The following is a 22,218-nucleotide window of genomic DNA, read 5'->3' as shown; positions in this document are numbered from 1 at the left end:
TAAATACATTTAGCTTATAAATAGAGTGCTGAGTTTTGTGCTATGAAACTTGTGTACATTAAAAAAACTGTTATATGTGCTAAATAACTATCTGTACATAAAATGTCTGCCTTGCATGTGAGTTATGCTCATGTGCTTGAACATACAGTAAGCTGTCTTGATCTGAACCTGTTTTTTTGACAACTCATTGCTATAAATATCATTGTGTACTTGTATATATGTTTGAAATAAAGTTATTTCTGAGAATTTTCATGTCATTGAATTGTAATTTTGTATTACAATACTATGGTAATATGTTTCAGTGCACTTTTCTAACTTTTAAAGTGAAAAAGGGTATATTTTCAGGCTTTGTCAATGAAAAGGGGTACTTTTTGGCTGTGGTCAGTACTTTTTTTGGCGTGGTCAGTGAAAAGGGGTACTTTTTTGGGAGGATGGAGGTCAGTGATTAGGGGTGTTTTTTCAAACCTGTGTACGAGCATGGGCACTATATAAAAGCTATAGAGTCGGCCCCCGGGATAATAGTACGTGTTGGAGAGATACTCGGACTGTGTGGACTGTGGTCTCAAGTCTGTGGCGGTAAAGTAACACTTGGATACCAACCGTCATAAAACACCAAAGCAGAAGACACAACCAGAGATTAGGTTCTACACATGGATCTATTAGGTTAGGTTAGGTTCTACAGGGAGTCTTTGGTACAGTACGATTTTACATTTTCCCCGCCCGCCGCGGCAGCTCTGTGACTTCATCAAACGTACATTTGTGTTAGTCGTGGTGCATTGTGGGTGATGTAGTAGATCAGACAACCAGACGTAGCCCAAGCTCCAGTTTCAGGTTTTGGCCAAGTGACATTCTTTGGCAGGAGACAGTATAAGCTGTGGTGTCTCATGACGTGCATCATCCACACGAGTTGTGACTTCACGTAATCACGCACTGACACAGAAAACCGCAACAATGGCGGGTGAGTCTTTAAATCTTCTTATTTTAGCAGGTAGCCACATCGCTATCAGTAGCTTTAGCCTTTCTATGATGAAAACCAGACTATAAATGTAAAAAATCTTCCGGTTAAATGTTTTCACATCTCTAAGTAATACAACGAATTACAGTGTTCGCGCCGATTGAAATGTTTATTCAGCTTTTCTGGTTAGACATGGAGTGATAATTCACCTCCTCGTTCTGTGATTGACCGTGTCTTTAGTGGGGAATGTGAGTGTGGGCTTTAAAGTGTACTGCCTCACGGTGATGACCCTGGTGGCGGCCACATACACCGTGTCTCTACGATACACCAGGACCTTATCTGGAGACATGTACTTCTCCACCACTGCAGTGTGCGTAGCAGAGGTCATCAAACTCATACTCAGCCTGGGCATGCTCTCCAAGTAAGGATGCACCTAACCGCACCATCCACTATTAGTCATACTTTAAATATGTGAGCAATCATAATCCTGTCATTCAAAGTGTTATGCATTGTTGTGGCAGGTTAATACATTATTGAGGTTTGGCAATGCATGCGAACTAATCTCCCTGAAACATTATTTGTTCTTACTTAAATTAAATTGAATTAAGCTAATTTACCACCACTAGTAGTAGTAGTAGCAGCAGCAGCAGCAGCAGCAGCGTTTAATACTAAATGTAATATTTTGCTTTACAGTGAAGCGGGCAGTCTCGGCAGGTTAAAAAATATCCTTGTGGAGCACATATTTTCAAGCCCGAAAGAGCTCCTTAAATTAAGTGTCCCCTCTATTGTATATGCCATACAAAACAACATGGCCTTTCTGGCACTCAGTAATCTCGATGCAGCAGTATATCAGGTACAGTTAATCTAATGCCAAATGCACACTGGGCCTGGTTTGACCTGGGGTTCCTTGTTTTTAATCATACAGGTGACGTACCAGCTGAAGATCCCGTGCACAGCTCTGTGCACAGTCCTGATGCTGAATCGCTCTCTGAGTCGCCTTCAGTGGGGCTCTGTGTTAATGCTTTGTGTCGGAGTAACTTTGGTGCAATGGGAGCCAGTAAAAACGACTAATGTTGAGGTGAGGGAGTGGAGCAAAGTGCCTTGTATTGCAAAGAAAATTATACATAATTTACAACCATTTAAATACTTTGTTATGGTTTTTGTCACATCCTAAAACCGCAGTACTCTCACTGCCAATAATTTATTGTTGACTTTACAAATGATAGTGTGTAATTATATGTTTAAAAAAATATCTATGTGGCGAGACCGATCCCTTGTTAATAATAATTTGACAAATTGTTGTACATTCTGTTTGATGTGAAATTTACACAAGTTTCTATAGCTTTGAGTATTATTGTCAAATGCCAACATGTTAATACGATACTTGTTTGTTTTTCAGATTGTACAAAACCCTTTACTTGGATTCATAGCCATTGCTATTGCTGTCTGTTGCTCTGGATTTGCAGGCACGTTTGAGACCATACTTTTATCTCTTGTCTGGTAGTGTTAAAATTATTCGGATAATAATTTTGACTATTTTGGAAGCAAAAGCAAGTATTTGATTCAATCTGTAAGCCAAAAGTACACTTTAATGTGTAGTGCTTTCAAATCATTATCGTTTTACTTTTGAATTAAGTTTGATTTCATGAAGCTGGTCACACACTTGAACAGTGATGCATTAGAATGAAAGGAACTAAAGGATTTCACTTTTGTTTTATGTGTCAATTGTAATATCGTAATGTTTCTTCTCACAATTATCATAGCACTGAAATTCAATATTCTCTTGTAGTGAGAAGAAATAATGTATAGTGGAGTGAAAAAAGTGTTTGAGCCCTTCCTGCTTTCTTACTTTTTTTGGAAACACAAATGCAGTTTTTAAATGAAGGTGAAGGAAAACAAATTCCAAACCTATGTTATTGTCCCCCAAACCTAGTAACTGGTTTGGCCACCCTTAGCAGCAACACAAGCGTTTGTGATGACTTGCAATGAGTCTATTACAGCGCTGTGGAGGGACTTTGACCCACTCATCTGTTGTAACTCAGCCTGAACCGCTTTTCATGCCACAGCATCTCAATAGAATTCAGGTCAGGACTTTAACTAGGCCGCTCTATAGTCTTCATTCTGTTTTTCTTCAGTCATTCAGAGGTGCACTTGCTGGTGTTTTGGATCATTGTCCCGCTTCAGAACCCAAGCTTCCAGGTTCTGAAGCAGCAGAACAGACCATTACACCACCACCACCATCTACTTCACTTGGTCGGACAGGTCCTTTTATTGAGAACTGGTTTGGCAATAAACAGGCCTGGGGGTGGGTGGAGAAATAGATATAATGTTTTGAAAGGGCAAACACTTTTTCCACTCAGGGCCATGTAGATTTGGATATTATTTTCCCTGAATAATCAAAACCCTCTTTTAAAAACTGCAATTTGTATTTCCTTCTGTTGTCTTTGACTGATATTTAATTTGGAGGAAATGATCAGCGAGTGGGCAAACACTTTTTTTTTACACACTGTAATTTCTATTGTGTAAAAATTTTAATCTGATGTGTTTCTATGTGTTTGATTTTATTTAGGAGTCTATTTTGAGAAAGTGCTGAAAAGCTCCGACACCTCTCTGTGGGTGAGGAATATCCAGATGTACATTTCTGGGATTGTGGTCACACTCTTTGGTGTTTACATGACTGACGGAGAGAAAATCCTGGAGAAAGGCTTCTTCTTTGGCTACAAGCCGTGGGTCTGCTTTGTCATTTGTAAGTGAAGTCAAGGTGGCTGAAAGATCTAGAGTTTCTTTAGTTGAATGTTGTAAAACAGGTTTGGCATTATGTTGATGAGTAGTTAGGGACTGTCCACATACATCATATGAAATGCATATCTCACATACTTTCAACAAACGGCAATAGATATTTTAATTCAGTAAAAGAAAAGACCATATCAAATATTAGTTATGACTATGAAGGTGCTTATATTGTTATTGCTTAGATCTACAATAATCTACTATAATAGTTTTAAGACTGAATTTGTAGTGAAGCAGGTATTGTAGTCAAAGAATTAAGAAGTACCTGTACTTTTAATTTATCCCCATTATTGTCAGTAAGACCTTTTCTAGTTCAATTAAATTTATTTTTGTAACGCCCCAAATCACAACAGCAGTTGCCTCAAAGGGCAACAAAGAAACAGTAATTAAACCAAACGATGTTCACAGTTTAGCAAATGGATGATGTCCCAGCATCTCCTGTCCTGTGCTGTCCTGGCAAGTAAAAACTTCAAAAAACCCTGTGAGAATAAGTAGAAACCTCAGGGACTGTTTCTCCAGGCAGTTGAGGAGCATCCTGGTCCAAGGTCAGGGTCATGAGGAGCAGCATCAGCAGAGTCTGAAACAGTAGCACTCCTCAAGAGGAGTGGAAAAAGGAGAAAAACATGTGAAAGAGCAATGAACGGACACAGGTGAACTAAAACACAATTAGAGAAACTGGGAAGAAGCAGAGCGTTATGTCAGGTTATGGCAGGTTAACTGCAAAGGGAGTGGTACTCCCTTTGTCACAATGTCTCCATGCTGTTCCTGTAAAGAAGGCTCTAATTTAACAATGGCATTTATTGTTTGTTGTGTTTCCAGTCCTGGCGAGTGTTGGTGGACTTTACACCTCAGTAGTGGTGAAGTACACTGACAACATCATGAAGGGTTTCTCTGCTGCAGCCGCCATCGTCATCTCCACTGTGGCCTCTGTCGTTCTCTTTGGACTCCAGATAAGTACGTCAGTGGTTCAACTGGGTTTTAGATGCACCACAACATTCTATAGGCCTGGACTGTTCAATCGAGATGGGGGGGGAAAAGTGCTATGTAATATGAGAAAGATTCAATTGTAGTCATCTGGACACAATATCAATCTGCACAAGCTGTTGGGAAAAGGCATAACGTTATGTTGAATATTCGGATCTGATTGAACAAGGCAATAACAGGAACAAGCTGAGAAATCCAACTTAAATCCAGTCAGAGAAAAGCAGACTTCTTCTCTGTCCTCAAACACAAAAAGTATCTATGTGCACAGTTTTATAAAACAAAATCTGCTAATATAGGCAATTTGTCTGTCGGCATTGCCATATTTTTGTTTAGGTTCTTTGCTGTGATTGGTCCGTATCTCAGCAGCCGGATCAGATCTCAAGAGTTTATAAAACAAATATTGCAAGACTTCATCTGGCAGAGTCGGGTTATACGCAGCGCAGAGCAGGATAAATATCAGACTTCAGGAACGTCTTGCTTTTCAAAAAACAGATGACTACAGCTGAAACTTTTCTATGATGGAACCCTCCTGGAAGAACGAGGGACTACACCGATATATTTAATATGAGGATTTTGTTCATGGGCCACATTACAGGATTTAACTTTTATAAATCTGTGTTGGTCCTTGCCAGTGTGGAAATATATATTTCTATTTATTTTTGTCTTAATAGAAGACAATCCTGCACACTTACTCCAAAACTGCATTTAATCTACAACATTTGGATTCAAATGGCTCTTCCTCAGGTCATAGGGTTCAGTTGTGTGCCTCCCCCTTATACAACCTACGCCATCTGATCAGTTGGCCAATCCAAGAGCAGGCAGTTGAAGTTAAACAAACATTTATACTATAATGAGGACAGGGAAAATATATATTATAGCCATTGCCAAAGTTGATATTGATTAAGATACTTTACTAGAAATGCTTAATCTCATTTTCTTGATTTAGACCACTTGGGACCAGCTTTAAGTGTGAATATAAAACCTCTTTGTAACAGCAGACTCTTTTTGGGGGGTTAACCAGGAAATCGGATGCTGCGCCTCTTTTAAAATGGGAAGCTGATGGTTCTGATGGTTGCTTCTGTGTTGTGTTAGAGTCTTTAGGGCTCTAGCTGTTTTGTCCAGAGGGGCATTTTAAAAGGCAGATGTATTATTTAGTGGAGCATGTGGTTGTCCTCTTGATTTTCATAGTCTTGCCTGTCATTGGATGTGTATAACCTTTGCTTTTGTAAGTAAAGTTACATTGTGTACATGAACCACACCTGTAGTTTCCTGGTGGAGGGTCTAAAAATGTACTGCGGAATCAGATCAGACTTAACTTGCATTTGTCCGAGGTTAGGAGGCCGTTTGTGCACTACTCGAGGAGGCTTGTTGAACACATGTTTCAATAATTTATCCGCGTTAAAAATTGACCAGCGAGAGAGAATGAGAGAGAGAAACATGAAAAAGCACTGAATACTTTAGATAGTAGTAGTATCTTGGTGCGTTCATAGTCTGTTCATCTTTTTTGTTTCTGAGACTCTCCTCTTGTGAAGTACTATCAAATCTGTTTCTGGCACCTTTTATCCATTTCTCCTCATAACCTTACATTCTGACCCGATTCTCCAGGTCATCCGCTTGTTTAACATAGTCTGTTCAACAAACAAATTCCTCTGATGCGATTAGATTGGCTGATCGGTCTTTTTTTCATGTGAGGTGGATGGAAGGAAGAAGAAGCATTTGTCAGTTTCTTAATAAAACAGATCCTTCACAAGTATGTTTTCTTCTCATCTGATCAGAATGTCCAGGAAGCTTATTTCTGCTTCACTGTTGTTTAAAGTGAATTTAAATGTTGATGACCAGAATTGAGGAAGTTGTAGAAAACCATTAAGTTTTTTCACCGTTATCACTGTGTCGGGGTCGTGATTGATGGCCTCTTTCGTTTATTGTGGACTTTATAATTAGGCCCGAGCGCCACAAGCTGGCGAGAGGCCTATTAATCTCGTAAGGCTGTGCGAAGCACGGCTGCGAAAGTGCGCACGTAGTGCGCACGAAATCGAGCGCGAAGCGCTCGCCCACTTCCAAACACTCACTAACGCACTCCTCCACTCATGCACGCCCCGTGCATACTAATTAGTAGTAGGAAAATGGAACATTACCGTTGTAAACGAGCGCACTAAACGAGCACTTTACATTGAGATGACGACCGCGAAGCACCTCACGAATACGCGCGAAGTAGCTCACGAATACGTTCCCCATCTCTTGCATGTTCCGTGCATATAAGCATGTAATGCAAAAATTGAACATTATTACTGTATAGAGGGCCAAAAACACAAAGTGGGCGGAGCCCACTCAAAATTAACGAAAGTACCCGTCAGTGACCAGGGACCCACACCATGAGGTAGGAAAGCGCGAGCGCTTTCCGAAAATGTATAGTTTATGATATTTGGAAAATGGGAAACATTGTTTTTGTATCGGAATATTATTCTTTCTTTCTTCTTCTCGGGACCAACCCCCCTATTTTTCACCCAGTGAACATTGACGAAAAGTCACAAAAATTTGCACACCTCTAAAAATCGTGCCTCTCTACATTCTGGCTATTTCCCTTTTCTAAAATAAAAAAAATTGGCACGTCAGCGCACCCAAATGTACCAAAAATGCATTGAGAGATGGGAAATGACCCAAATATTTTTTTATCGTAGAATCATGAAATTTGGCGCAGAGGTAGATGGTGACAAGAGAAGTAAAAAATATTATTACGGCAACGCCGTCCGCCCAACCAAATGTCGGCCATATTGCTTCAAAAATGGCTAAACATGACTTCGGAGTTTTTCCAAACGTCGTACTTTTACGAACTCCTCCCAGGGCGTTGGCCCTAAAAAGCTGAAATTTGGTGAAAATGCTACTGAGGAGTGGGACATCAAAAGTTATCCAAATTACATTGATACCTGTCACGGACTCTGTGCGGCAAACCCGCAAACTGTAGCAAGAATTTCAGAAATCTCCCAAATTTAACATTTCTGCCGTTTGTGCAGATAAAGTCCGAATTGCGTCAAATTAGAATCAGTTGTTAAACTCTTTGCCCTAAACCTACTTGAAGTGAAATAAATTAATTTGGAGCCACAGCGCCCCCTACAGATTTTATATGGAGGTTAAATGTTTAGTTTTGCGAAATTATATGAAATTTGACACACAACTCAATTTTGGCCCCATCAAAAAAGTCAATGAAACCCATGTCATAATTGTTATGGCGTTGCCGTAACGATGACCGAAACCTTCCATGTTATTCCAATGAGGAAATCGCCAGAACATGTTTACACTTTAGACTTTCACAAACTCCTCTTAGGGAGGTTAGACATATTAACCTGAAATTTGGTGAGACTCATCTTCAGGACCATCAAAAGTTATCCACATTTTTATTCAAAGAGTCACGGTGTCTGTGCGGCAAAGCCGCACATTTTGCCAAGAATTCAAAATAAAATTGCTTTTTGATGGTAAAACAAAGGGGAGAAGATGTGACAGCGTCACAGATTCAGCAGTAGGCGTAATAAAAGGACAATTGGGGCGCGTTAGCGCCCCCTCCTCTTGCGGCGTGGCGGCGGCGTAGCGAGGGCCGATCATTGCCGCTTGCGGCTATATTTATTTTTGTTTCTGTATTACATCATAAAATACTCTTTATACTAGTCTACAATATGTGTCAAGGGAGGCATTTCTAACTTTAGATGGGCAATTTTTTTCTTTCTTTCTTTTCAGAGTTTTTTCTTGAGTAGCAGAAGGGCCATCATCACCAGTGGGCTCAGTATTGACTGCTTTTATTTCATTTTCTATGTTTGAGCTTAGGAAAAAAACTTTTGAGGTTGCGCCATAAATAATTTTTCCACAGATGTTTCAAATGGGTCACAACACCTTTTGAAAGGGCATTCAATCCATCAGGGGACAGTTGTTTCTCGAAAATGTTCTTCACATTTAGGAGAATTTCTCTTTGCCGTATGTCTTAGGATCTGTTTTAGGTTCATGGGGTGGATAAACCTGCTGGGTTTTGTAATCCTCCAAGTCACGTTTGAACTCTTGGCAGTCTTGACAGCTTTTATTTCCTTCTCCGTAGCTGCTCTGCAAATCGTTCTCAATGTCAACAATTTGGTTTTGTCCGTGACGGTGCGGGTTTTGTCTGTGTCTTGCAGTTTTGAAAACTGTTCTGTCGCTTCTTGGTTTATAAGGACCATTAGGTCGAATTAACATTTGTTTAAAATTTGGCTCCATTTATCACAGAGAATGTCATCGTCTCTTCCCTCTGTGGCTCACAGTTTAGTGATTTTCAAGCCTCTGGGTATCTGTTCCTGAAATAATTATGGCATAATTTATAGATTGGTGCGGACCCTGAGGTTATACAAATGAAAGAGCTGCTTCTTCGCTTCATCAATAGTGTCCGTGCCTTTGACAACCAATGATTCTCTCATAGCGATGCGTTTATGTGAATTCAAATGTCTTGCATAAGTAGGTGTCATTTAAGATGTTCTTGTAGCAGTGGAGTTTGGAGTGAGTGCTGTATAGGTTCAAACATATTTAAAGCCATAACATTTAAGGCAAAAATAGATAATAGAAAACATAAATTTAACTATGATGCATCCTTGCTCCACAGACATGACTCATAACAACAGAATGTTCCACAGTATGGCTTAAAGTTATCACCATGTTGTGTCCACCACTAGATTTAAACTACTCTTATTTCTATTTCTCATCTCATAAGCCAAACTCTGTATTCAACTGTAGCTGTGCCAAGTATCACATTTGATTGTTACAATGTCGTTTCTTTCTTTTGCAGCTGTCACATTTGCCTCTGGGGCCTTGCTGGTGTGCATTTCCATTTACTTGTATGGCATCCCAAAACAGGACACCATCAAACTAACTCAAAATGCAACCGATAAGGAGCTCAAAGCAAAACTTATATCAGTTTAAGCTCCACAAAGGGAGGACCTCGTCACAGCTGCCAAACCTGGATGTGACTGAAACTATCACTTTTGTTGGGCAAATTCCTTTCGTACAAAATGTGGAAAAAGAGCTGGAGGAACAATGACTCTTGAAGGCTAAGAGTAGCAAAGAATATAGACGATGATTTAGTGAACCTTGCATTTGGATTGTTTTTGTACACGTGTCTTTACTTTTGACGATGGGATTGTACATATAAAAAGCCTTGTTACTGGTCTTCGGTTGTACTGGAGAGCTGTATAAAACTGGACTGTGCCTCTGGACCTGTGATTTGCTGTCACAGGATCTCAAACGTTTTCGCTCCTTGTTGCGGAGCTTTTAATAGTTCCCTTTTGTTTCCTGTACATATCACTCGACCCATAGGCTGCATGTTTGTGTAACATCTTGTCAAGAAATAATCTTAAATAATACATAAGGCAAAAAGTTCAAATAAGTTGAACAATTGTAATAAAAAATGTTTTATTAACACACATTTTTACATTTTTGTGACTGGTGTGACGCCTAAGAGCTTCATCCCATTGGCCAACACTGAACAAGAACCCCTGAACAGACACCTCCGTGCCTGCAAAATACCAGGAATATCTCTTTAGTTCTACTTTTAACTGCTTTAAGCGGCCACAGTACAATTATACATATGTACCGGCACATTTAAATTGTACCGTTCAATATTTAGCTTTAACAATTAACCGTTTTTGTCACCTGTGCCACTTCTGCTGGACTCCCTTTCACGGGCAGCTCTCTGTGCGCAGAAGCAGTCAAGTGGCTGGGAAAGAAGACACATTTTGTCATCACCCAACTATGAGAAATTAATAACAAAGTAAACATCCTGAGCACTTACCACAACTTCAATAAAAAGTTGACCAGGTGCTTGGGTTGCAGATCCTGTGATGACTGTAAAAGCACTTCGTCGTAACTAAATCAACATTTGAAAAAGACTAGGTAATTACTGAGACATATTGTTATTGATTTTGTTGTAGATAAAACAATGTGTGCAATGGTTTACCGAAGGAGGTGCTGCACAATGGTGATGGCAGATGGCTCGTTCAGCAGAGAAGGGTCAAAATGAGCTGCCAAGTCTTCATTCTTTTGTAGTAAACTGCAAACAAGTGTAAAGGAATACAGAGGGACCGGATTAAACGTCAGTATTCGACAGAAGGCAACTCTTTAATACAAAACAATACAAGTGCAATTCAATTGATTTTCAGGAAATGTATGCCAGTGGTTCTCACCAAGAGCTACATGAGTTCATATTTGGCTTTGCAAGTGCCACCAGATCTACTCATGGATAAAATCAGGTCCAAATTAGGGCTAAAATGGGACTAAAATGGGTCTACATTGAAACTAAACCATAAATACTGAATTGTGATAACCCTAAGGACAAAAAATAATAGATTTTTGCTTTTTTAAATATTTAGTTTTTTAAAATATTGGCATGTTTGGCGGGCCGGATTATAAAGACAAACGGGCCGTAGTTTGCACACTCCTTCCCTAAAGTGTCTCTAAATAAAACAAATGCCCAACACTGATATTTGCAAAATGACGTTACATTAGAAAAGATTGTTGTGCAAATAAAAACAATTGATTTTAAATAATGGCTAATGGTTTTCACCTAAAGCTAGGCAACAAATATTAACCAAAACATCCCTATCACAGTATTTCTAGTTTCATTTTTAAGATATTATCACAAACATGACAAACAACAAAATGCCCGAACAATAAAAACATTGCAGTAAAAGAATATGATAAACCTGCAGAGACGTGCATGTGTGTACTGGAGGAAGACACCTGTGTCGCCCTGAGCTTGTAAGATTCTGTCCCAGTCAAAGCTGTAATCTGATTGAAGAGGTCCTTTGAAATCCTGAAACAAAGGAATTAATCATTTGTCAGACAGTGTCCCTTCACCTACAAACTGAGGGCTGTATTTTGCACCCGGAGGTAGCATTAACAAGGGCCTTTTCCAGGGCACTCTTTTGCTACCTCGCCAACCTTAACGCTGGCGTGAAGAGGCTGGACTTGACTGCTGGAGGCTGGAGTGGGATGGTGTCAGTCCATTACCTGACCAGCCAGTCCCTCCCACATTATGTTCAAATGCCGAAGGTAAAGTAGTCTGTCAAAACGTGTTGGGAATGGCCAGTCCATATATGGTGCTAGTGTTTGATCCAATGACTGATAACTGGTATTCAAAAGCACCACCTGTTTGTCATGGCCTCATGTACAGGCAAGGAAAGAACTGAGCAATTACATTGTTTGATGTTCTGTTCTTCAATGTATGCTCAAAAAAACTATAACAATTATAATTAAATATTTAAATACAGCCTTGGGGCATTGCTTCTTTATTTATTCACCTTTATTTGTTTTGCACACAGTGCCAGGCCTCTGAGCCCTCAGTAATGGTTGTCACCCAGTGTGGGGAGTTTACAGAGGCGCAGTGCAGACTTCAGTGCGCTCTGTGCTCAGCACTGCACTGCCACGCACAGCTGGACACCTGAGAGAAGGACCGCACACACTGGTCAGCTCCGAAAGCCGAGTGCCGGAGCCGAAACTCTGATCGTACGTGCGGATCTCGTGTTGCGCCGTCGGTCTGTGCCAGTTTTACGTAGACTGGGACAAGGATGTGGGGTGAATGTGATGGTGACGGTTGGGATGGCACAAACTGCACAGTACCAGGCGTCCAGCAAAGAGCATCAGGAGCCGAGTGCGTAACAGAGCTGCCCTGTTCAGATGATTAATAATGATTCTATAAGTTATAATTTGTGTTATTTATGCCCATGAAGGCTGTTTTATTATGTCCATATGGGGATAGAATAGTGCCCAAGATTTGAAGTTTATCTGCCGTAATTTCCGGACTATAAATCAGCCAAAAAATGCATAATAAAGAAGAAAAAACATATATAAGTTGCTCTGGAGTATGAAATACGGTTGCAAGTGTGAAAATAAATAATATCGCATATAAGTCACTCCGGAGTATAGGTACAAGACCACACACATATTTTGGCATATTACTCCCAAAATGTTTAGAATTCCCCGCCCTGCGCTGTCATCAATTGCGGCGATGCAATATGTGACAAAATGAGCTCCGCAGCACCAAACTTAACTAAGACCGAGGGCAAAATACAGCCCTGTATCTCTTAGAAATGTGGGAAGCTCAGATTGTTGCTACTGAATATGTGACTGTTTGTATGACGTTTTAAAGGCAAAGCAGAACGGGAAATGGAGGAACACGTTATTGGAGCTCACAAAAAGACAATGCCAATCAATGCAGAATAGGATGTTTGTTTTGCATGCGTAATTGCATTTTAAATTCAAGTAAATTAAGATGTAGCAAAAAAGTACCTGGACAATTAACGCACTTAATCCCACTTTCTCTGCAGTGTCCTCTGGATCTTCAAGTTCCTTTGTTGCTATGATAGAAAAACCAAAAAAAAAGGGCACCATCAGACTCTCTTAATATGTCACTTCATTTAATTTTGTAGGTGATTCTAACTAACAATGAGCAATAGTCTATAGGTTGTGTTTACTTTTTGACTGGCTCATGTTGAGTAGCATCCTGGTGCGGGCCTCGTCCAGAACGTCCTCAAGAAAGACCACCTCTCCTGTCCGAGTCTTCATCCCCTTCACCAGACCAAACGGGACATGTCGACAGCTGCAAATGAATGACTCTCACCATTAACTTCACTTATAGTGCATGTGACAGGTAACACTGCAAATGTTTTGTCCTCAGTTTGACAAGTTCATATAGCCACTTCCTGGTTGGACCTGAGCAGCAGATGTGACAGGTACCAGTAATTCTACAACTGTTACCTAGCAACCATACTGTAAACAAGGGCCAAAATCCATATAAAAATTACACAATAGCTACAATTTGACATTAATACCTGAAAATATTATTATTTTGTTCAAATGGTCAGAATACAGTCCCCTCCATGACACTTAGAGAGACACTTAGTTCTACCTAGTGTAATTGTCAACCTTTAATCTTTCCTTCACAATCTGCCACTTGACTGATGTAAAAGTATGATCAATATTTACCACATTGTTCTATACCACCAAATGAAATGATTATTACAAAAACATGAGAACGTGTTTGACCTTTTTATTTAGGAAAGTGAGACCCGATGACATGTTTAAGGAAAACATATCCTTATTGGAATATGTCATATACTGTATGTACTATTGAAATTCATGGTTGCTCCCCAGCGCAGAGACATCATCCTTTTGTCCATCTTATCTTCACTGTCATGGGTGTTCTCATTGGTGGAAGACACTCTATAGATAAATACTAGCCTTTCTGACTAACTCTACATTTACAGAACTGTTGATTAATGTGCACGTTCTCTGTTCAATAAATAATTAAATACATGTATAAATAAAAATGAAAGAAAAGCTGTACCCCACCTTTCAGCCCAGTGGTGTCCCAAAGCCGGTAGAATCTGGAACAACTGCTGGAAGTGGTTGGCTTGGCTTTTATCCGTCTTCAGAAGAAAAGAAACATTGAAGAAACTTTTTTTTTAAAGGATACATATATTATGCGAAATAGACCTTTTATATTGCGGTTTACAATAGATAAAATTTTAAAATGATGATCTACTTATGCTAGTAAGTAGTAAGTTAGTAAGATATTAAGTACCAGAAAAAAGCCTAATACATCTTCATTAACCACGGTAACTCGTACACACACACACCTCAAACAAGTATGAAACAAAACTTGTCTGACTCTCTTGTCTGTGCTCCCGCTCTCTAATAATAATAATAATAATAATAATAATAATAATAACAACTTATTTATAAAGCGCTTTTCAGTGACCCAAGTATAGAAGAATAAAGTGTGTCCCAGGTGGATGTGTCAGAGCAGATGGAGGAGATTTAAAGCAGGTTATGTGCCACCGCTGCTCTGTTGGTGTGGATTATTTTAGCTGAAAGCCATCTGGATACACAGTTTAGTTGGGACAAATGCCCAAACTGCAAAACTCTTACCACATAAATCATCTCTGTGAACTTGTACCTATCTTTTCTGTCAATAGCAGCAGCGATATCTCTGCAACAGACAGAAATGGTCAACTGTGGTTACATTGTACTGACTGGTGTGGCAGAGGTGTTCTAGTCCTTACCTGGTGATGTAAAGAGTGGTTCCATCACTGCGAAGTACAGTGCATACGTTGCTCAAGTCTCCAGAAACAGAAAGATCCACGACTCCTGTGCCCTTCCTGGAAGCATTAGTTTACCATTATAGGTTAGAGGAGACGCATTAAGAACAACTGACTTGAAAGCGCTTTAGCCAATGTTATAATCGTTTCCCCTTCATTTACACACTCAACGTTGTACTTAAAGTGAGCCGTGCATATTTAAGCATTTAATATTTACTGTATTCTTTAAACAATGATGCTCCAAAAGGGCATTGCTGTGCTCACAGTTCATTGGAACTTACTCAGTAGTTTTCAACAGGCCTCGACTCTGCAGTTGCTCGACCACCTCCTGAGCCTGGCTTTGGTGAAGGGACTCTCCGGAGTAAACATCAAAACGCACCCCTAAGCGCTAAGATAACATACAATTATTTAAGGTTCGTTGTGCGTCGACGCTGTAAAGTTACCTCACCTTATACACGTGCTGGTACTCTTCCACTGTGATGTCCCTGAAGCGTTGCCATAAACCCACAGCCTCAGGGTTGTGTTCCTCCAGTTTTCTGAAGAAGTCTCTGGCCTCTTGTCTCAGGTTATCATTGTGTTCAGCTTCTCTGTTCACTTGTACATAGACCTTAAAAAACAACATACACACAAATGCTTTAGGATCGTGTTCATAGTGCTTGCTTCATGGCGTAGATTCCTGGGTTCTATGAATCAAATAAAGAATCACATACATTTAATGCTTTAACAGCCAAACAAGGCTATGGTATCTGTGACAAAGGACATCATATTGTTCTTAAGTGAAAAACAACACACAAGTGACTGAGCAGGTTTACGCACAAAGAAAATGAGAACTAAATGCCTTTTGAATGTCAGAAAAATGACTCCAGTCCACATACCTCAAACAAATGCTGCAATGGATTGTCCCTCAGTTTTGAATAGGAGCCAAACTGTGTAAAGCCGGCGCCTAACAAACCTTGATAGAAAAAAGAATGATGATGACTAATGAAAGACTATTTACTTCATTTGGTTAGGACGTGCAGTACAATCTAATTAAATGTGCATCATGTAACTTTTCTAATGGCCATCTGCATATCTACATGCCATTATGGCATTATAATATTATATATTGCCATGTGTTTTTATAGCAGTATTTTACCTTGGCCTGGTGTCATCATCTGATTGTCTCCATTGAGACCGGTAAGTTTAAAACTATACTGAGGAACATTCTAGACAAAGAATCTAGACAAAGAAACATCTCTATGGAGACAAGCCAGTGGCAGACCAGAGAAGTTACAGAGCCTTTAACATTGCACGATAGATTCTGATTACTGCTCCTGCTGCTACAGGAAACTTTTTATTATATATATATTATATATGTATATATGTATTATATTTAATACTATTAAATATGGTAATATCATAAGTTAAAGGCGGTATGGACGATTATTTTCAGCAATTTTTTTATCATATTTCCTCGTGGCGTGGATAAATCATTAGTCCTGCCACGTATCAATCATAAAACGCACCAACCGCTCACCTGCAGCCGCGTCAGGCTCGTCCCCACGTTTCCGCGTGCCGAAGCGCATGGATCTATCATAATATAGTTCCCTCAGTGTACAGGGCAAAATGAAGACGGAGAAAGACAGTTCGAGCTGACGCAGAAGTGGACAGAAATCTACGGGAGACGAGAGATGCGATGCGCTCCGTCGCTCTAATAAACAAACGCACGTGTGTGTTGTATCAGTCCGCACGGGGGAGTGCGCATGCGCACTTCCGCCTGCGTTCTCAAATCGCCGAAAAATCGTCCATACCGCCTTTAATCAATAGTTAATTTGACTCATATGAGTAAGACTTTCCTTTGAAAGATTTGACCATCTTCACTCACCAAACTGCATGCCCCAGTCTCCCAGATAGTTCATTCTGATAACTTTATTCCCCAAAGCCTCCTTCAGGTTGGCAATGAAGTTTCCTTTTCAGGAAAAATAGGTCAAGATTACATTATTAAAAAAACAACCCTAAAACTTAAAATACTCACCAATTATAGTAGAGCGGAGGTGTCCAGCATGGAATTTTTTGGCAATGTTTGGAGAGCTGTGAAGTATAAAAATATAAACATAAAGGATCATGCAGTAGTGCATGTACATGTAGTGGTGCTCAGAGCAGTGATTAGACCCACAAACCTGTATTCTACCAATGTGGTGCCACGATTAAGTGTGTTCAAAAGCTCACTATTTAAACCAAACTTTGCATCATTGTCAAATGTCTCCAACAATTTCTAAAAATAGAAAAAAATGTACAGTGGACAAGAATCTAGATTTCATAAAATGATAATAAAACTGATAACTGACCTGAATGAAAAGTTTACGGTTAATTGTGAAGTTGATGGCTCCACTTCCAGCAGAAATGTCTTGCACCACACAGTCTGGTTTTAACTAAAACAAAACATCTCTTCATTTTTAATGCATCAGTTATGGCGTCACTCATAAAATCTTCTCTGGCCTCATAGATGTATTTTAATGGAAAAAACATGTATCACTGCAATATACTAGATATATAGACATGAGGGCAGAGGTGTGAGAAGAAAAACATGGCAGTGGGTATTCTTTGTTAAAAGAACAGAGTGAAAATCTGTTTCACAAAGTGATATCATATTATGACACCATACCGTTATTGCTGTCTGAATACCTTTTGTATACAGTAAATAAGTAAATATCATAGCCTGCCATGTGCTTTTCTTAGGGACTAACCTGTCTGGTTAGGTCTTCTGTCTGCAGCTGTATGTCTGCTGTTGTGGGTAAAATCCCATTCAAACGTAACACACTCAATGAGAGTTTGAAGTCAGGAGTCTGCCTGTGGAGGACACATAACATAACATGAAGTAACACGTAGTGTTCACGTCAATGTCAGTGAAAATTCACTTTGAAGAAAGTTGTGGTTATTTGAAGCTATCTTCTTCGTCTGTTGTCATTTGTTGGTGTTCCTTAAATGGACACACAAGTTAACCCTTGGTGTTATGCTCATAAATATAAAAAATGCACTGACATTTTTTTGTTATATTAGTGGAATCATCATAAGCGCCATGTACACTTTCTATAACGGTGTGACTGATGCATACAATATGGGATTAATGAGGAAAAATGAATCACTGTTTTCTGAAGACTGGGACAGCGGACAGGGCTGGCAGTAGGAGCTCCTCGGGCTGCTGCAGAGTCCTGCTCAGCTGTAAACCCAAACACACACATCATGACTTCAGGTTTGAATAAACGATGTCTATGGTCAGGGTCAAATAGAGTCCAGGACAACAGCGGATATCCTAGTATACAACATGCTATTTTTACCAAATTTACCTTGGCAGCGATCGCTCTTCTAAATGAGCAGGCCATTGTCCTTTAGTTATAATGGGCATTTAAGTAATACCAACGTATCATTCTAATGTGTTGTCCGCGGCATGCTGGCTAAAGTACAGCATAAAAAAAATCCGCTTCCTCGTTCAACAGCCAATCGGAAACGTCCTTTTCCTATGCGTCACTTACAGCAGTGGTGCGTTTGTTTTCTGCAAAGCTCCAGCCAGGTTACACAGCTGATCGCGACTTGTACAAAAAATATGGGAAAAAAATAGAAAGGCAGTGAAGTAGTTATTACGACCCACAGGCCTGAATGCTCCTGGTGAACAATACCGATTTTGCCATTTAGGAAAATATACGCTGCATGTTCTACATTTCAATACAGAAAAAGTAACGTTTATTGAACTTAGTGCCATATTTTCTCACGGAAGTGAGCATCAAAAAACTGTGGTATTTTGAGGTAAGGTTATGTTGCATATTGAAAATGTATTTCAGCAGAGGATTTTTTCCCACTCTAAAGATATTTTTTGTTTTAAACTGATCTGAACTGAACTGAAACAGTCCTAGGTTCTCACCAGTCTGAAACCCATGGATGGGTGTAATCCCCAGCAAACTCCATAGCAAAAGAGATTTAAATTATGTCAACTAGAAGAAAAAATATTGTGAACAGTGAATACATTCAGGCATTTGTCCAATTGTCTTCTTCAGGTCTTGAAAGCCAAATTTGCATTGGTGAAAGAATTTGGACACAGACATTTATGTAAACGCTTTATTTGTAAGCTTTTTTGAACCAAAGCCCAATATAACTACAGCAAATAAAATATAGTTACATTGAACAAAACTCAAGCAAAGAAAAAAAATGTTCAGTGTATACAAACAAAATGACAGTAACTGCCAGAACAAGTTAAAACAATGCTTGAAAAGCCTGTGGCCAGAGTCCAGTCAAAAGGCTTTCAATCGTCCATTTGCATAAGTCGAATCCCTTTTCAAAATGTACACTAACCTCCTTCTCAAAAGAAAATCGATCACAAAAAAGAAAACATTGAAAGGCCAAGGGTGCGTGTGGCAGTGAGCCTAATGTGAAGGCATCAAAACAAACCAAAGATATATAGACAGGGCAGTTAAGAGGCCACTAGGAGCATCAGAGGAGCAGAGCCGGCTCCACTGACCGAGGTCCAGACACAGGCGACGTATGGCACAGCGACAATCCCACTGCCACCGAGTCCGGCAGACGCAGCAAGGCTCTCCAAAAGCAAAGAACTCAGGACACATCTGCCAAAAAAAAAGGAACAAAAACACTAATGAGAAAACATTTTAAGTTTAGGTCGACATTTCAAGTAGCATCATCTTAAGGAAGCAATATTGTAATAATGGATCAGTGCAAAGGCGTGCGTTTGGAACGCTCATAGGTGCATGTAGTTTGCATAAAATATATGCCTTATATTCTTATATCTAGTTCTGAATATAGTACAAACTCCAGGGCCCTAATAGTTTCTTAAAGCGAACTGATTAGGGGCTTATGACTGTTAGCCAACTAGAGATACTTACAGCTGGCTGGCTGCTCTCCAAATCTTCGCATCAGCTGATCATGTGTAAACTTCACAAAGGCATCATATTGTTCTGAAAAAGATATAAAAGGGTAAATTCAGAATGTTTGAATAAAACGTGAGGAAGAACCCAAAGTTACAGACCTGCAAGTTTTGAGGTGAGGATCTCGTCGTACTCCTCGCGGATCTTCTCCTCGCGCTCCTTCAGTAGTCTCTCACAGATCAAGCCCACCTGTTTGAGCGAGAGCAGGGGCTGCTCTTTCCTGGTGGGAGACGACGCTCCAGAAGACATCCCTGTTCACACAACCACAAAACACATGCAGAAATTAAGCCAAACCAATCACACTGAACACTAAACTAAAAACATTCAAATCTAATCTTAAAGGGTAATTTTGTTTAAAATCAAATGAAAACAACTTTTATACAGCATTTAAGGTTTATAATATTTCCATAAGTTAAAATATAAACTGCTAATTACTAACTATATAAAATGCTCTTGAACCCAATTCCTGTTTTGATGTGCATTCTTGTTTTGCTGTAGGCCACAAACCACCAGAAGAAAAGGAACAGAGGACCAAAATGTTGTCTATACAGACAAAGGACATTCCTGTTAAACTGACAACTCAACTAAACCACTAGCACTGGTGGTAGTTATGGTGCATTCCAGTCGTCCTCTGTGCTCCCATCTTCCGAGTTCCGACTTGTACTTTCAAAGGAACATCCTTCCAACTTGGAATACCTACTCTGAAACTGAGAAAATTTCAGAGCTAGCTAGAAAATTTAACATGGCTGTGCCCAGTGTTATGTGAAGGATAAACACCCGACAGCTTCATTAGTGACAGTACTTGTGTTATACGTCTGTATGCGTGTATGTATGTATATGTGCGTGTGTGTGTGTTAAATGTATGATGCTAATGTCGCAAACGTCCACAGAGCCAACAATGTTTTATAAACTGGAACGGTAATAACAATGTCCAGGTCAATACATTAACTTAAATGAAGTTACTTCCGTTACTATAAAATAGTGGTCATTATTTTGTCTTGATGACTGGTACTCTGAGAAACCGCCACTCTGCGGTCAGAGGTCTGACCTCTGAAGACGACTGAAACGCAGCGTTAATCTCAGGACAGCTCAGAAGAACAGGACAAAGCATATTGCTTTGACTAAAGACATGAAATGCTAACAGCAGTGTCCTGACTGTACCTGGTAGAGCAGCTCCACTGTGAATATGCTGCAGCTCCACTGGACAGCATCCATCACCCGGCTGCTGGAAACCACTGTCCAGGTGCCGCCTCTTCTGCAATCGCTTGTACTCCTGCTTTATGTTTTGGAGGATTTGCTCTGGAGAGACCAAACACATAAGATAAACTATTAGGTCTTTAAGAGGAAATGGGGAAAGTTTTGTCAACATAATTAAGCCATGAGCATGATTTTCAGTAAGTGGCAACAACATCATGAGTATTTGACCTGGGCCTACTACTGCCACAAGTTACCACAAGCACGTTATAGCCCAGAAATGAGCTCAGTACGTAAATATTGTAATAATTATAAACGAAATGCAATAGATATTTGGAGCCAAACACGAAATGTAAACGTTTAGGGGTTAGTTAGGCGTCAATATCAGACACGTCAACATTGCACATTGGCAAAGCAGATAAGAGTGAAACAGTGTTAGCTCCGATGCAAACCCTGCGTCATGTGTGTTTTGTTTGGACAACGCAACCATTACAAGCAACGTTACAGTCCCAGGAGGCCACCCAACATATAGCACAACTATACAACTGTACATCTGGTGTAAAACATGTGTCGTTACCTGTTGTGAGTCTCGACACTTCCCCAAAAGGCGAAGGCTCTAGACGCAGGTATTTCTGGGGCGAAGACACCGGAGACACGATTGGGGCGCACCTCCGTCTTTTCGGTGAACCCTGGTTCATTAATGGGTCGAAATCCAGACTCCTCTTCAGAGTAGCCCCACACGCCATTTTACTAAGAGTTTGGAAGAGCTTTACAGCAGAATCGAGGTTATCCTGTGGGCCCGGTCTGAGCTGCTAAAGCTAGCTAACCTTAGCGGCTAAATATAGCAGGTTTCCGGGGAGCGAAAATACGCCCTATAACCTTATCTAATGAGCTTTGACGATCAAATTCTGTATCTTGAGAGCAATATAACGCGTCGAGCTAATACATGACCAAAATAGCTACAGATGAAAGCCGTGTTTAATCAGATGATGATAGATTTAATGCCCGGACTTCCAAGAGATTCATACAACGGCTAAGCGCTTTCAGGCGATCAGTTACCGTCCCTCACCAAACTCTGCTGCGCATGGGCAGAAGGACGCGCGATGCTGGTAGTTGTAGTTTTTGTTTCAATTTGATGAAACGTAATTCGCTTGTATGGACCATAAACTGAATCACAAAAGAAGGGTTACACTACACGTTTCTGTCTCTTCTTGAGGTCATCATTGCGTGACTGCGTAATACAGCAGTCACTAATAGTAACGCTATTTTTTCTTTC

At 40.0% G+C, this 22,218-nt stretch overlaps 3 protein-coding genes across 3 annotated transcripts; 1 reads left to right on the top strand and 2 right to left on the bottom strand.

The window, feature by feature from the left end:
• Positions 1 to 801: 801 nt before the first annotated feature.
• On the top strand, positions 802 to 9,865 carry slc35a1 (solute carrier family 35 member A1). Its single transcript, XM_072445453.1, has 8 exons — positions 802 to 958; positions 1,196 to 1,376; positions 1,649 to 1,808; positions 1,881 to 2,033; positions 2,355 to 2,421; positions 3,525 to 3,701; positions 4,565 to 4,699; positions 9,528 to 9,865. Exons 1-8 carry the CDS (start codon positions 952 to 954, stop codon positions 9,659 to 9,661), a joined length of 1,014 nt encoding a protein of 337 aa, XP_072301554.1. The 5' UTR covers positions 802 to 951; the 3' UTR covers positions 9,662 to 9,865.
• Positions 9,866 to 10,127: 262 nt separating this feature from the next.
• rars2 (arginyl-tRNA synthetase 2, mitochondrial) lies at positions 10,128 to 18,253 on the bottom strand. The gene is made up of 20 exons (XM_072445443.1): positions 18,162 to 18,253; positions 17,961 to 18,034; positions 17,562 to 17,664; positions 17,163 to 17,246; positions 16,995 to 17,089; positions 16,850 to 16,905; positions 16,700 to 16,783; positions 15,711 to 15,787; positions 15,284 to 15,442; positions 15,117 to 15,223; positions 14,800 to 14,895; positions 14,666 to 14,726; positions 14,087 to 14,163; positions 13,210 to 13,334; positions 13,025 to 13,092; positions 11,440 to 11,549; positions 10,695 to 10,787; positions 10,530 to 10,604; positions 10,391 to 10,454; positions 10,128 to 10,253 (listed from the first exon to the last, which is right to left on the bottom strand). Exons 1-20 carry the CDS (start codon positions 18,195 to 18,197, stop codon positions 10,167 to 10,169), a joined length of 1,731 nt encoding a protein of 576 aa, XP_072301544.1. The 5' UTR covers positions 18,198 to 18,253; the 3' UTR covers positions 10,128 to 10,166.
• A 660-nt stretch (positions 18,254 to 18,913) lies between these two features.
• On the bottom strand, positions 18,914 to 22,003 carry akirin2 (akirin 2). Its single transcript, XM_072445429.1, has 5 exons — positions 21,520 to 22,003; positions 20,910 to 21,047; positions 19,850 to 19,999; positions 19,707 to 19,778; positions 18,914 to 19,430 (listed from the first exon to the last, which is right to left on the bottom strand). Exons 1-5 carry the CDS (start codon positions 21,686 to 21,688, stop codon positions 19,420 to 19,422), a joined length of 540 nt encoding a protein of 179 aa, XP_072301530.1. The 5' UTR covers positions 21,689 to 22,003; the 3' UTR covers positions 18,914 to 19,419.
• Between the last annotated feature and the right edge of the window lie 215 nt (positions 22,004 to 22,218).

The sequence above is a fragment of the Eucyclogobius newberryi genome, unplaced genomic scaffold (genome assembly GCF_026437365.1).
Source record: "Eucyclogobius newberryi isolate DKJ021-1_F unplaced genomic scaffold, fEucNew1.0.hap1 SCAF_1, whole genome shotgun sequence".
NCBI lineage: Eukaryota > Metazoa > Chordata > Actinopteri > Gobiiformes > Gobiidae > Eucyclogobius > Eucyclogobius newberryi.
This window is presented reverse-complemented; position numbering and strand designations above follow the sequence as displayed.